The sequence below is a fragment of the Rutidosis leptorrhynchoides genome, chromosome 7 (genome assembly GCF_046630445.1).
Source record: "Rutidosis leptorrhynchoides isolate AG116_Rl617_1_P2 chromosome 7, CSIRO_AGI_Rlap_v1, whole genome shotgun sequence".
In the NCBI taxonomy this organism is placed as follows: Eukaryota; Viridiplantae; Streptophyta; class Magnoliopsida; order Asterales; family Asteraceae; genus Rutidosis; species Rutidosis leptorrhynchoides.
In genome coordinates this window covers 344,929,376-344,942,502 of record NC_092339.1, presented here as the reverse complement: position 1 = coordinate 344,942,502, position 13,127 = coordinate 344,929,376, and the positions used below count along the sequence as shown (strand labels likewise).

The 13,127-nt window shown below is 31.5% G+C and overlaps 2 protein-coding genes across 2 annotated transcripts; one reads left to right on the top strand and one right to left on the bottom strand.

Moving 5' to 3' along the window:
* Positions 1–1,346: 1,346 nt before the first annotated feature.
* LOC139860379 (homeobox-leucine zipper protein HDG5-like) lies at positions 1,347–8,627 on the bottom strand. The gene is made up of 12 exons (XM_071849142.1): positions 8,608–8,627; positions 8,224–8,341; positions 7,939–8,117; positions 7,667–7,784; positions 4,769–4,945; positions 3,744–4,253; positions 3,518–3,619; positions 3,001–3,213; positions 2,560–2,728; positions 2,204–2,472; positions 1,968–2,063; positions 1,347–1,865 (listed from the first exon to the last, which is right to left on the bottom strand). Exons 2-12 carry the CDS (start codon positions 8,338–8,340, stop codon positions 1,347–1,349), a joined length of 2,469 nt encoding a protein of 822 aa, XP_071705243.1. The 5' UTR covers position 8,341; positions 8,608–8,627.
* Positions 8,628–10,096: 1,469 nt separating this feature from the next.
* LOC139860378 (uncharacterized) lies at positions 10,097–10,819 on the top strand. The gene is made up of 2 exons (XM_071849140.1): positions 10,097–10,174; positions 10,352–10,819. The coding sequence occupies exons 1-2, from the start codon at positions 10,097–10,099 to the stop codon at positions 10,817–10,819; spliced, it is 546 nt and encodes a 181-aa protein (XP_071705241.1).
* Positions 10,820–13,127: the final 2,308 nt, after the last annotated feature.

Here is a 13,127-nt window from a genome sequence, read left to right as displayed (position 1 = left end):
AGAGGCCATGCTCTCTATTTATAGTATTCGAAAGCGGTTTGTGGATTGCTTAACTATCCGCGGAAGCTTAGCGGATTAAACCACAGTCTTTTGTTAATGAGAAAACATAACTGCTGTACTTATTTTCAGCGATTATTCTATAACTTTGGATTATAGTCCACGTAATTCTGCTTTTGGCTCTTAACAACTTAAATATATACATATACAATGCTATGTATATGATCAATAAGCTATATCAGAGGGGGTGCTCGCCCCATTTGAATTAAAGATTAAATTACACTAATTTTTTTCACTAAAACATAAGAGTTTTGTTTTTGTTTGCCCCGTGTCACTAGTTTCGCCGTGACATGATTGAAGTTCCATTACTGTGAATGTACTCACCTTTTTCACCCGCCTTCGGCTATTACCAACTGACGACGCTTTATGAAAGATCATAAAAATTTAAGTGCCTTAAAAAATATTTTGTAATTTTTTGTTCTTCAAAATATAAATTGTTTTTTTTTTGTTGGCCTCAAAATTGGGAAAGAAATGTTTTATATAGGAATAAAAAAAATGTAGGCATATCGATTTTTTTATTTTCTACACGTTATTAAGTATGGAGTATTGCATACGCACCTCTACGTTATGAAGTTTCAAACTTTATCCCACTATATCACAAGGTTCAACGCATTAATGATTTTCGTCTTTGAGTAACGTTGCCATTAATATGTCTATCAAAAACATAACATCCATAGTCGAAACAGGAGATGATTGCAACGGATGTTTTAGTCCCCTCGAATGATCTCAATCGTTGTAAAAAAAGATATACAGTAACATGAAACCAATATAGCTCAAACATAACCATTTTAACATAACATGCAAATTACAGAAAAATAAAGATTTAAAAACCCTAAAATATTTTATATATTATAAAAATTCGACCAAACATCCAAATCAGAAAATAACAACTTTTCCAAAAAGGTTCAAAATAAGGTGAGGGTTACGAAACACAAAAAGAAAAGAAAGTCAATTCCCGAACCATATAACCCTTGCTGACTGCATATAATTAGTCAACAAAGAACTAATCTGGTGCGCTCTTGACTACCCTCGTTACCATGCACCTTCACCCCACCACCTTCCATTCATTGATGTTGCAGACTCCTTCTCTGTCCTTACTTACCAACCAACTCTCTTCATTACACTCTGACCCTTGACCAGAACCACCATAATGTCATACAACCAAAAGACATCTTTACCCTTTTAACCCTACCCTACACAAACTTAACCATACTCCATCAATGTCCCAAAAAATAAAAAAAAAGACCATAATATATATTTGTTTTTTAGGTTAATTAACTGTCAAACAATTAATTAACCGTAGAAGTCGAGCTTGACTCGACTTTGTTTGTTGGTGGCTCGTCGAAGCCACCAATGTTGCCAACATCATCAACATTGACACTAATAGCACTAAAACTATTAGTGTCAGTAGTGTTGCCGATGTTATTGGTGGCAAAACCGCCAAGAGCAGATATGATTTGTTGCATCGTTGTTTGAATGTGGTTGTTGATAGTGTTGGCGCTCGAGAGGTTGAGTTTCGCATTAGGCATAGAATTGGCCAACATTTGTAGTCCCACAGTCAATAAGCAACCTTCGTTAGATTCGGTTGTTGTTGTTGTCCCGGCATTAATGTTGCCATTAGGGTTTCGTCCAGCTGGCACAATGACAAACCCTAGAGGAAGTAGAGGGATACACGATGGATCTTCACCGCTCATCGTAAGTTTAATAGCGTCCACATCGCATACTGAGTGCACTACAAGACTACCCGATTCATCAGTGCAACTCTCTTGAAGTACTAGTTCAACATTTTGGGATGAGTTGCTAGCCACCTGGTCCCAAAATATTTAAAGTTTATGTAATTAGAGTTTAATTAACAAAATTAATCAAAAATATTAATTTAATTTATATATTTTCTGGGATTATAAACTTACGTTGATGCGAAACAAGGAGATACAATTTCCAGGATGAGAGCCATTTGCAATGTGAGCAACCTCTTGTAACGGATTACCATTCGAAAGCACATCAATCTGTTGTGATTATTGATACAAATTATATGCAATTAGAACCAGATAAAAGTATATACATATAAAATCAGTTCAATTAGTCTAATAAATGGATCAATTGAGTTAGGGTTTCATGAGGTTCAAATGCATAGAGTTTTATTAACCTGAGATCGTTGTCTTTCATCTCTCAAAAGATCAAAAACTTGATAGTGAGGATGCGGAAGCCAAGTTGTGGAGACCGCAGTCAGGATCAAGCCATTGGGCTGGCCCGGTTCAGTAACTTTCCTAGTTGTGATTCGAACCGTATCCTCCACTGAATCAGAAAGGGCTGTCCATGATTGACCACACGAGCCCGTTATTTGAAGGCAAAACATCCTTACCATCCTCTGAGCCAAATTCATCAAATTTGTTCTTGCTTCTGGTGATGGTATCACTGCTGTTACCATAGTTCGGTTAAACGACAGTTATCAACTAATTAACGAATCATGTTATAATTAAACGATACGTTTGATAAATGTACCTCCGATATCAGATATATTTCGGGCCAAAAGACTAGCAAGCCTCTCACATTGTCGTTGTAGAACAGCTAGCCAACGTTGAGCTCCAAATGCAATTCCACTACCAACGTAATCAGCATACACCCCATGAACGGGCTCATCTTCAACCTCAGCATGTTCAACCCAAGAAACCTAAATCAAAAAATTGAAAAAGGGTATTTACAAGTTTAGTTAATATTATTTATAAGGATTTTTCTAACGACAGTCTAATAGCTGTCGTTAACGCGCTTTAAATAGTTGTACATAGCGGTTACCTATTAATTTATTGGTGGCAGTTAGTTACATGAATGTACAACTGTTTAGAACGTGTTAACAACATCGTTAGGGCCGTCGATAGAAAAATCCTGCTTATAATTACAATGAAAGATAGATCGATCGATACTAAAATGATAATGATTTCTCACCCTTGAATAGCCATTGGGCATGTCTTGTATAATACAACCCGAGGGGCGACGCTTGTATCTAGTAAGAGATGTTTGATAAGTCTCATGAAAGCTTTCTAGCGGGAAATCAACGATTGCCCAGCTTCCATCCTCGGGATCTTGTGCACAGTAACGGAGAAAGTGAATCTCCCTTGTTGGCACAAGTGGTGATAACATTTGCAGCTCAGCATACATCTATTCATAACATTAACATATCAGATTAACATAAAACCAAAAGTTCACTCAAACTTATGCACAACAATCTTGACACATTTATCATTGGATGGGTCAATTTATATTATGATTTTGGTTTTTTGAACGGCAGAAGAATATATATTTTTTGTTTAAATTTTAGTCGTCATAAGGTAATACATAAAGACGGGTCAAAAGGAGTAAACGGGTTAAAAGTCGCCCAAAAAGTCACATTGCCAACACTTAACCCGTTTGACCCACGTTACCCATTCTGCAACATCTATGTAAATATTGTATATATACTTACCAGCTGCAGAGAACCGTTAGCATTTCTGTTAACACCAGAAGTGATGACTTGAAGCGTTTTTGCACGCGAAATAATTGAGGGAAACAACTCCATCCATTTATCCTAAAATATACACCACAATCAAAAAACATGAAAAACCAACAAAATGATATAATTATAATTATATTATTATAAAAATATTATAACAATTATATTATATACTTAACATGAGAAACAAGAGACATACTGCATCAAGAAAAGCATCAACCAATGTGATACTGTTAATAATCACAACCGATTTAGCACGCGAGGCTTCATATTTAAATTCGCCTAAATCGTTCTTCCTGCTATTAAATAATGGAAACATCTTAGCATATTCATCAAGATTAAGCACTTCTTTGCCTGCAACATCATTAACCTGAGTCCAAAGTGGTTCATCAACCCTACACATCTTAACAACTTCATCCATAAACGATATCGCGTATTGAATCGCAAGAGGCTTTTCATCATCCATTATCATTAGCCCATTTGCAGCTGCAAAGTTGGGACCAACTTGAGGTGGCATTAATGGATTATTCATTTGCATCATTTCATTGCAATTTTGCATGCCTTGTTCTTGATCATATGCTGATCTTGGGTACATGTTCATGTCCAAATCCAAATTTGAGTTCATCATTTGATGTAAAGGTGCTTGAACTTGTGCTTGCATTTGATTATTCCCACAAAATTGACTCGCAATAAGACACACTCGATCCAACTTCAAGAACACATTCATTTCATCGTTAGTTATACAATCTTATTTTATCAGATTAAAGATAATTTGATGCGCGCACTCTATACAGTATTACGCAGATATAAATGGGTTGAGATTCTCTCCTCTTACTTGACCTATCAAGCTACTATTTTTTATGCTTAAACAAAATGTAATACTAAAAGAATTTGCTAACGACAACCCCAAGTGCTGTTATTAAGATGCGTAAATAACTTGTACATGGCGGTTAAGTTTGACTTTAAAGTGGCGGTTTTGAATTGTACAAGCTTTTTATGCCCCTTAACGTCAGCTCTTAGAACTATCGTTAGCATTTTCCATAAAAAAATAAACAATTATCTTGTTATTTTATAACTGGAGAGGATTATCATCTGATATAAATAAGCATTCAAACAATTATTAGAACAAGATTATTATGGTGTAATATATATACATATACATATACATCTTATTTATTTAAAAGCTTATATGTACAGTAGTACAATTTCTGTTAAAAAAAATACCTCTTCTTTGAGTCGAGCGTTTTCCATTCGAAGTTGTTGCTCATCAAAAGATATCGAAGATCCACCGCAGTTAGAACAAACAAGTGCACGCAGCGCATTTTGTAATCGACTGTTTTCATTTCTTAAATTCTCATTATCGTTTCTAAGAACAGCATTATCCGCGCGGTCTTGTTGTGCCTATATAAAAGTAAACACAAAATTAAATCCTGAGGTACAAAAATAGAAACCAATTAAATTCCAATGTTGTCACATATATAGACATTGAAACTAAAAAAATACTGATCAACTTACACAAAGTTATTGCAGTAGTAGATAGAAAATGTACTGATCCGTAAAAAAAAAATTTAAATTTTTTAATAAAATAGTAATAAATATGGAGCCCATGAATTGATAAGTGAAAAATATTAGTCCGTACTCCGTAAGGTGATAATAACCCTAACCCTAAAAGAGATGTATATTAAAAGACTATGCTCCCCTTGTGGGAGGCTTATGTTACAGGAGGTGTAGGAGCTGACCTAACACACCACCAGCGTATATTAATGGGCAAGCAACCAAAAATTCAGTAAATGCATATGCGTCTGGTTAACGTGCGCACCCTGCTAATTTTCAAGTTTTCGAGAAATTAATTTGTTTAGTATCACATCTATTAAACAATGTTGTTACACTAGTTAAGTTTTTTAAATCACTCACAACTATAACACTCTTCTTCAAATTAACACACTGTCACATCAGCACCACATTACCATTTATTTTCTATTTCCTTCTCATTACTAACCCATCACATATCATTTTCAACCATCACACTATTTTTCAACCACTACAAATTAATTCAATAAACTATAGTACACATCTTAAAGCAAAATGTACAACCAATTAAACCAATAAAGTTCGTGATGATTTATGCTCAACATTCACAAAATCATTGACAAACTAAGATTGACATTACTTTGACACTTTGCTCCCAATGGTGTCAATTATTGGCTAGAAGATTGGCAATACTTTAACATCTCCATTGAGAGTGCTCTTACAAGATGAAAAAAAATATAAAGAAAAAAAAGTGCTTTTAGGGCCGTAAGCGAACGGTGCTACTCGCGAGCTAATCGAAATCAACTCGTTAAAAGCTCGATTCGAGCCGAGCCTAAACGATAACTCAAGCTTGAACAAACTCGCGAGCCTAAATGAGTTTTTTTCATTTATATACACCAAATACTATTTATTGATAATATATATAATTATATAATATTACTCTAATGTCAATAATAGTCAAAAGAATAATAGTAAATCTTATATGTAATAAAAAAAAAACCAAAAGCAAGTATAAAATATAATAAAATTAAATAATATAAATCAAAATCAGATTATTTAATTAACGAGTTGAGCTCGAGCTTGTAAAATATCAAACAAGCCTAACTCGAGCTTTAAATATTAGACACGAACCAAATCAAGCTCAAGCTCGAACCCTATGAAATTTAAACGAGCTGAGCTCAAGCCTAGCCGAGCTCGAGCTCGACTCATTTACACCTATAGTTTTGACAAATTAGATGTTTTCTAAAAGTTGAAATAATTTACATTTTACATACTTATATTTTTTTTCTGCGGGTGTAAATGAGCTAAAAAAATTCAAGTTCGACCGGTTAATAAAATAATAATATATAATATATAATAATTAAATTAAAATATTAAATAATAATAGTTTTATTATATGGATAAATATACATAAAAATAAGTATGTATAATAGTTAAAATACATAATATCAACAAACGAATATCAGTAATAAACTGTTCGTATTCGAGCCGAGTTCAATTCGAACTTTTACAATTTTAAATGAACGAAGCTACTAGACTCGAATCGAGTCGAGCTCGAGCTTTGATAGTTCTAAACGAATCAAGTTCAAGTTCGGCTCGGCTTGTTTACACACCTATTTTTTTTCCTTTAAGGAAAAGCCACAATTTAATATTAAATACAAATAATAATAATAAAATATTCATAATAACCGGTGATTATCTTTTTAATGCCATAAACTACAGCTATCTTTGTGATCTAATCGCATAATTTACAGGATTATATATATATATATATATATATATATATATATATATATATATATATATATATATATATATATATATATATATATATATATATATATATATATAAACGATTAAAGTTTTATGATTTCGCAAACGATATATCTTTCTTTGAAGAAAAATTAGTAATAACAATTAGAGACGATAATTATAATTATTAACTGAACAATTAAAACTTTTATGATTTTTGCAAGCGTTCTCTCTAATCGTAAACTTTGGGAATTATATATAAATTTCTTGCTTTTCAAAAAAATAATAAATAACAATAATAATTAATTACAATTATTATAATTAAATTATTAGTTGTTTGTTGTTTAAAGCTTTGAGATCCAATATACGAAACACATGCGCACGTACACAACCTCACTATAAATAAGTTAATACGAGTAATTAAATTCGTTAAGCTGATTATTATAAATTATTATATATAATTAAAAAAAAAAAGGAAATTTTGTCCCCTGTTACAAGGATATAAAAGCGTTTTGTAATGTACACGCGCGTCATTAATTATTAATTTCAGTTATGAAATGAAAACAAAAAACACACCTTTTACATATGTCAGCAAAAATATATATAAAAATGGCAAAACACTTTTAAAAAATAAATTAAAATCAAAACTATAGAATATGATGATATGTCATATATTCTCACACACACACATACAAATAATCAAAAACACGTCTTCTTGAAAACTGTGCTGAGGTTTATTGCACGTTTCATCAGTTATCATTAAATTTTAGGTTTAGCTAAGAAAAACAAGAACATGTATGTGTAAGACTTAAAAATGGATGTATATGCTAACATGCGCACCTTCATTTGTGTACGCCTATTTTGAAACCAAAATTTCACTTGGCGTGGTTTAAGCCCAAGTTCTTGGCTTAATCTCATCCTTCTCTTATCATCTGGATGTGGATTTTCCTTAAACAACCTGCAACAAACACAAAACATGTCATATTTTGTGTGTTTTTGTATTTTTATTTTTTTATTAAAATTATTATACAGATAAATGTGACACGGATATGAACATAAACGTGAATATGGATATGGATGTGGATATTAGTTATATAAACATAGACGCATACGCTTCCATTTCTTGAATCTGGTGAGCGGTGTGTCTATGATAACGTTTTTTCTTTGAAGGAGGTTGTTGTGGATCGATATCTTGTTCGTTTCCGGACAATCCTCCTTCGATTTGATCACTACCCGACCCGCTATCCATTTCTTCCTTTCCGGATCTTGCCATGCTCTCCATCTCCTCTTTCTACAATATTTCATAAAACCCACATATAAACAACTAACATATACACATTCCTATAAATAAAGTTATTCATAAAAACAAAAAAGAGATTTATCGATCGATCGATTACCGGAATAATTGAAGAGAAATCGGTATAAGGCATGAAGTTAAAGTTGGGAAAAATGGATTCAGATGATATCCCACTTCCACCACCCATGCTTGACATCACTTGACAATCTCCAAACATCCTTTTTCTACATATTAATCATCAAATTTATTGATCGAGAAATTAGATAAAAACAAATGTAGCTTGTTAAAGAACACAAAAATATTAAAGAAGAAACACACGAACATAACATAAAAATATTATTATAAAAAGGTTTGACCAAATTTTCATGCATTAAAAAAGCAAAACATGAGTTAAGCTATCAAAAGTTAATCTTTTTAATTGTATTTGTATAAAATTATATAATATTTACATAAAGGTTTAGTAAGAGGGGAGAAGGTGCGGATGTTACCGGTGTCGGTGTAATTTTTGATTATGATATTCAACCCAATTGTAAAAAAAAATTGTGTGTGTAGTTGGTGGTATAACACAGGACTTAAATACAGTGAGATGAAACTGATTGACTCATGTTGACCAAAATGCCTGTTTCATACACGTGGCGTCATGCCATTTGATAATGCATACGTTTTTCCTTATATAAGTCACAAAAAAATAACTTTGTAGGAAAACAATAGATCTCATATATTACATCCATGATAATGATAATATATATTGTCATAAATTCATATTCGTAGTATAATATAAAATATATATACATATGAATAATATGAATAATAATATGATACACATGTATTGGTCAAACTAACGTTAATTGATAAAAATAAAATACGGGTAACTAATTTAAAGCTCACAAATAAAAGAATGTGATTATTGTATTAATTTTAAAAAATATATATATATACGTGGTAATAGCAAAAAATACGTATATAGCGGCGGAGGGACTCAACTTGCTTGTAAAAGCTGCGGTTAGGAACAACCTTTTTGATGGAGTCCATGTCGGCAAAGATAAAGTAGTTGTGTCTCATCTTCAATATGCCGACGACACCATTTTTTTCGGGACTTGGAAGAAGGAAAATATTGATAATCTTATGTCACTCCTCAAGTGTTTTGAGTTAACATCAGGATTGAAGTAAATTATAATAAAAGTAATTTATTCGGGATTGGAGTGGATAAAACTAGTGTTGAAAACATGGCAGACACCTTCGGTTGTAAAGTCGGGTCATTACCGTTCATTTATCTTGGGCTCCCGATCGGTGCAAAAATGAGTAAATATAGTAGTTGGAAACCGGTTATCGATAAATTTGAGAAAAGGTTATCGGATTGGAAGGGCGTGCGGTGTCATTTGGTGGACGTTCGACTCTTGTAAATTCGGTGTTAAATAGTTTACCGTTGTACTACTTCTCGCTCTTCCGTGCTCCGCAATGTGTGATAAATAAACTCAAGAGTGTAAGAAGGTCTTTTTTCTGGGGCGGGTCGGGAAGTGAGTCAAAAATGGCTTGGGTTAAATGGGATGAGGTAATCCTTCCTTTCGAGGACGGAGGCCTCAATTTCGGGTCTTTAAAAAAAAACTTGGCTTTGATCGGCAAGTGGTGGTGGAGGTTTAAAACCGAAACTACTTCTTTGTGGTTCAAAGTCATCTCGAGTATATATGGGGCATCGGGTCTTATGGGTTCGGGGAATTTTTCTTTTTCTCATACTAATAATACTACTTGGCTAAATATTGTTCGTGTGGGAGAATGTATAGATTCTCTTGGCGTAAATTTCAGGAGCTCTTTTTTCAAAAAAAATTGGCAACGGTTGTTCCACTTCCTTTTGGAATGACCCGTGGTTATTTGATGGTGCCTTAAGTGTCAAATTCAACAAGCTGGCGAGATTAGAGAAAAACATAAACTCAAAAGTGTGTGAAAGGTTTTCGTGGGATGGGACAAAGTGCAACATGACTTGCGAATGGGCTAGACAACTAAGGGGTAGGGTGACCAGGGAACTTTCGGAACTTAAAATGATGCTGGATCAGGTTACTTTCAAACCAAATAGTGAAGACGCGTGGACTTGGAAGCTTTGTCAAAATGGTACTTTCTCGACCAAAAAACTTACGGATATTATTAATATCAAAACTTTATATGCTAGTAACAACAGAATCGAGACATTTCGAAACAACTTTGTGCCGAAAAAGGTTGAAATTTTTGTGTAGAGAGCGAGACGTCGTCGTATCCCGGTTTTAGAGGAATTAGTCAAGAGAGGAATTGACCTTCACACCGTCCGTTGCCCATTATGCGACGGCGGTGTTGAGTCGGTTGAGCACTCGCTTGCCTTATGCCCGAAAGTACACGAAATTTGGACAAAGGTTTATAATTGGTGGGGTTTTGGCAATGTAACAAATTTGGGTATAAGCGAAATATTTTGCGGTAATGCTAATAAGACGATGTTGGAAGTTGGTGCGAAGATATGGCAAGCGGTTGAATGGATATGCGGATACTTACTATGGAAGAATCGGAATTTGAAAATTTTTAAAAATAAGTATTGGACTCCCGCGGTAGCACTTAGTGAAATCCAAATTGTAAGTTACGATTGGGTCGCGAAGCGTTGCAAGTCGAAGATCATTGATTGGCACAATGGTTCAACAACCCTCACATTTTTCTTTAGTGCAAGGGTAGTTTAAGTTACTATCTTAGCAACTTGTATGTATTCTTGCCTTGTGTTCTATTTGTGGTTTTGTAGCTCTTTGTGCTAGTAGTGAGTTGATTAAATGTACCCGAGGACTCTTGTATTCGTTGTAAATTTCGTGATGATTCAATAAAATTTGCCTTTAAAAAAAAAATATAGCAAAAAATACTTTTTAAAGAAATGAAGAAGTAGCACCTGATATTTCTTTATTTAGTTGATTTAATTCTCATTCTCATTGACAATAGTATAAGTGTATAACTCTATCAGGTTAACTGTTTTTTTTTTAAGGCAAAACAATTTTATATATAATAAATATAAAAACACAGAGTAGCGCTCAATGTAAGCAACTACCCAAGGTATCAAGTTAACTGTTTACCTCTTAAAGTGGTGAATTCATGATCAAAATTCAATTGAACTCTTAAATTTTTTACATAACTAATTATATTTGAAGAGTGCTTTAATAATTGTTTACTTAAAAGAAAAACTATAAACTTTTAGATTATATGATATCATAAGTTAAATCTAGTAGTATTCTATACAATTTGAAACATACTTTATAAATAAAATTCAAACGGTGTTGTCACGGGATTCATCCCTTAAAGCATTGGAATCGCCCCTTACTTTTTACCAAGTATGTCACAATTTTGTTACAATCATGTATAACGTTAACATAATGTTTTATTTAAACTATATTCTTAATTCTTAATAAATCAAAGAATATTAAATACCATTTGAGAAAATGAAATAAAAATTGATGGTAATCCATGTATAGAAAGTAATTAAAATTAAAATTCAATTTATAAAGAGTAAAGCGTAGAGGTCGACTTGTTTGCATATTTTGTTTTTAATTTAAGATTTTTGTCCTCGTGTTTCATAAAGCTATATCAATAATTTCAAAAATAATTAATTATAATCTATCTATCTATACATTGTATAAAGCGTCTTACAATAATCCTACGTGTCAACTCCTGATTAATTAATGCTATGTGTCAACTCCTTCTTTATTCATGTCACGTGTCAACTCCTCCTTTAATATAGAGATTTTATTACATAAAATATTCTATTATATTATCATATTATATTAATAATAATATTATATTTTATATTATTATTATTAAATTATTTTAAATGATACAATGATTAACTATAAATATTGAGTGATAATATTTATATACAATAAATGGTACATGTTTTCTATTGTAATAAAAATAATAATATAGATATTTCTTTATTAATATTATAATTATAATATTTATGAGTGATATTTTATATAATATAAAGATATTATATAGTTTTAGCAATATTATATAAAGCGTGTAACAATAATTCTACGTGTCAACTCCTAATTAATTCATGTCACGTGTCAACTCCTTCTTTATTCCTGTCATGTGTCAGTCTATCAGTTAGTTCCATATATTAATCGAATTATTAGATTTCTTAATTAAATTTGATATACAGATTTCATTACATAAAATATTATATTATATTACAATATAATATTAATGTTAATACTATATAATATCTTATTATTATGAATTATTTTAAACGATATATTGAATAATTATAAATATTGATTTATAATATTTATACAATAAATGGTACAATATTTTTTTATTGTAATAACAATTATAAAATAGATTTATTTATTAATATTATAATTATAATATTTATGAAAAATATTTTATATAATATAAAAATAATTGACAGTTTTCGTAAATTTAAAAAATTACGTTAATATAATATTGGTAGAATATTATATAAACGCACTGGCTCATATTGTCAATTGGAGTTAAAATGGTTATTTATTAATCTTTATAGATATTGCTTCGTTTGAAATATTGACGTAATAGAATTATTTTGTACTGAAAACATATACGATTAGAGATGTACATAAAATATTATTCTTAACGATCGATTTTTAAACAATTCTTTAAGGGTCCATGTTTGCTGTTTTATCGATTATTTGTCAATTGAACTTAATATGATTTCAATAAACGGACTCATAATTTATGCGCTACTATTCAGTAATAATTCGATGAAAATATTATCAGTAACAAATGATTTTTTATTTTAATTGTATTATAAATTTAATAATTATTAATATTGATGTTTACGACTACTAATTTAATAAATGTCGAATGCACGGACTTATAAAACTACTTATATCAATAAAGCACATACATAAGAGATAAGAATTTAAATAGAAATTTATAGTCTTTTCTAATCATTTTAAATTTCATTCATTAATACAATATTTCGTTATAGTATTATGGACTTTATTGCAATCACGTGGATATGAGAGA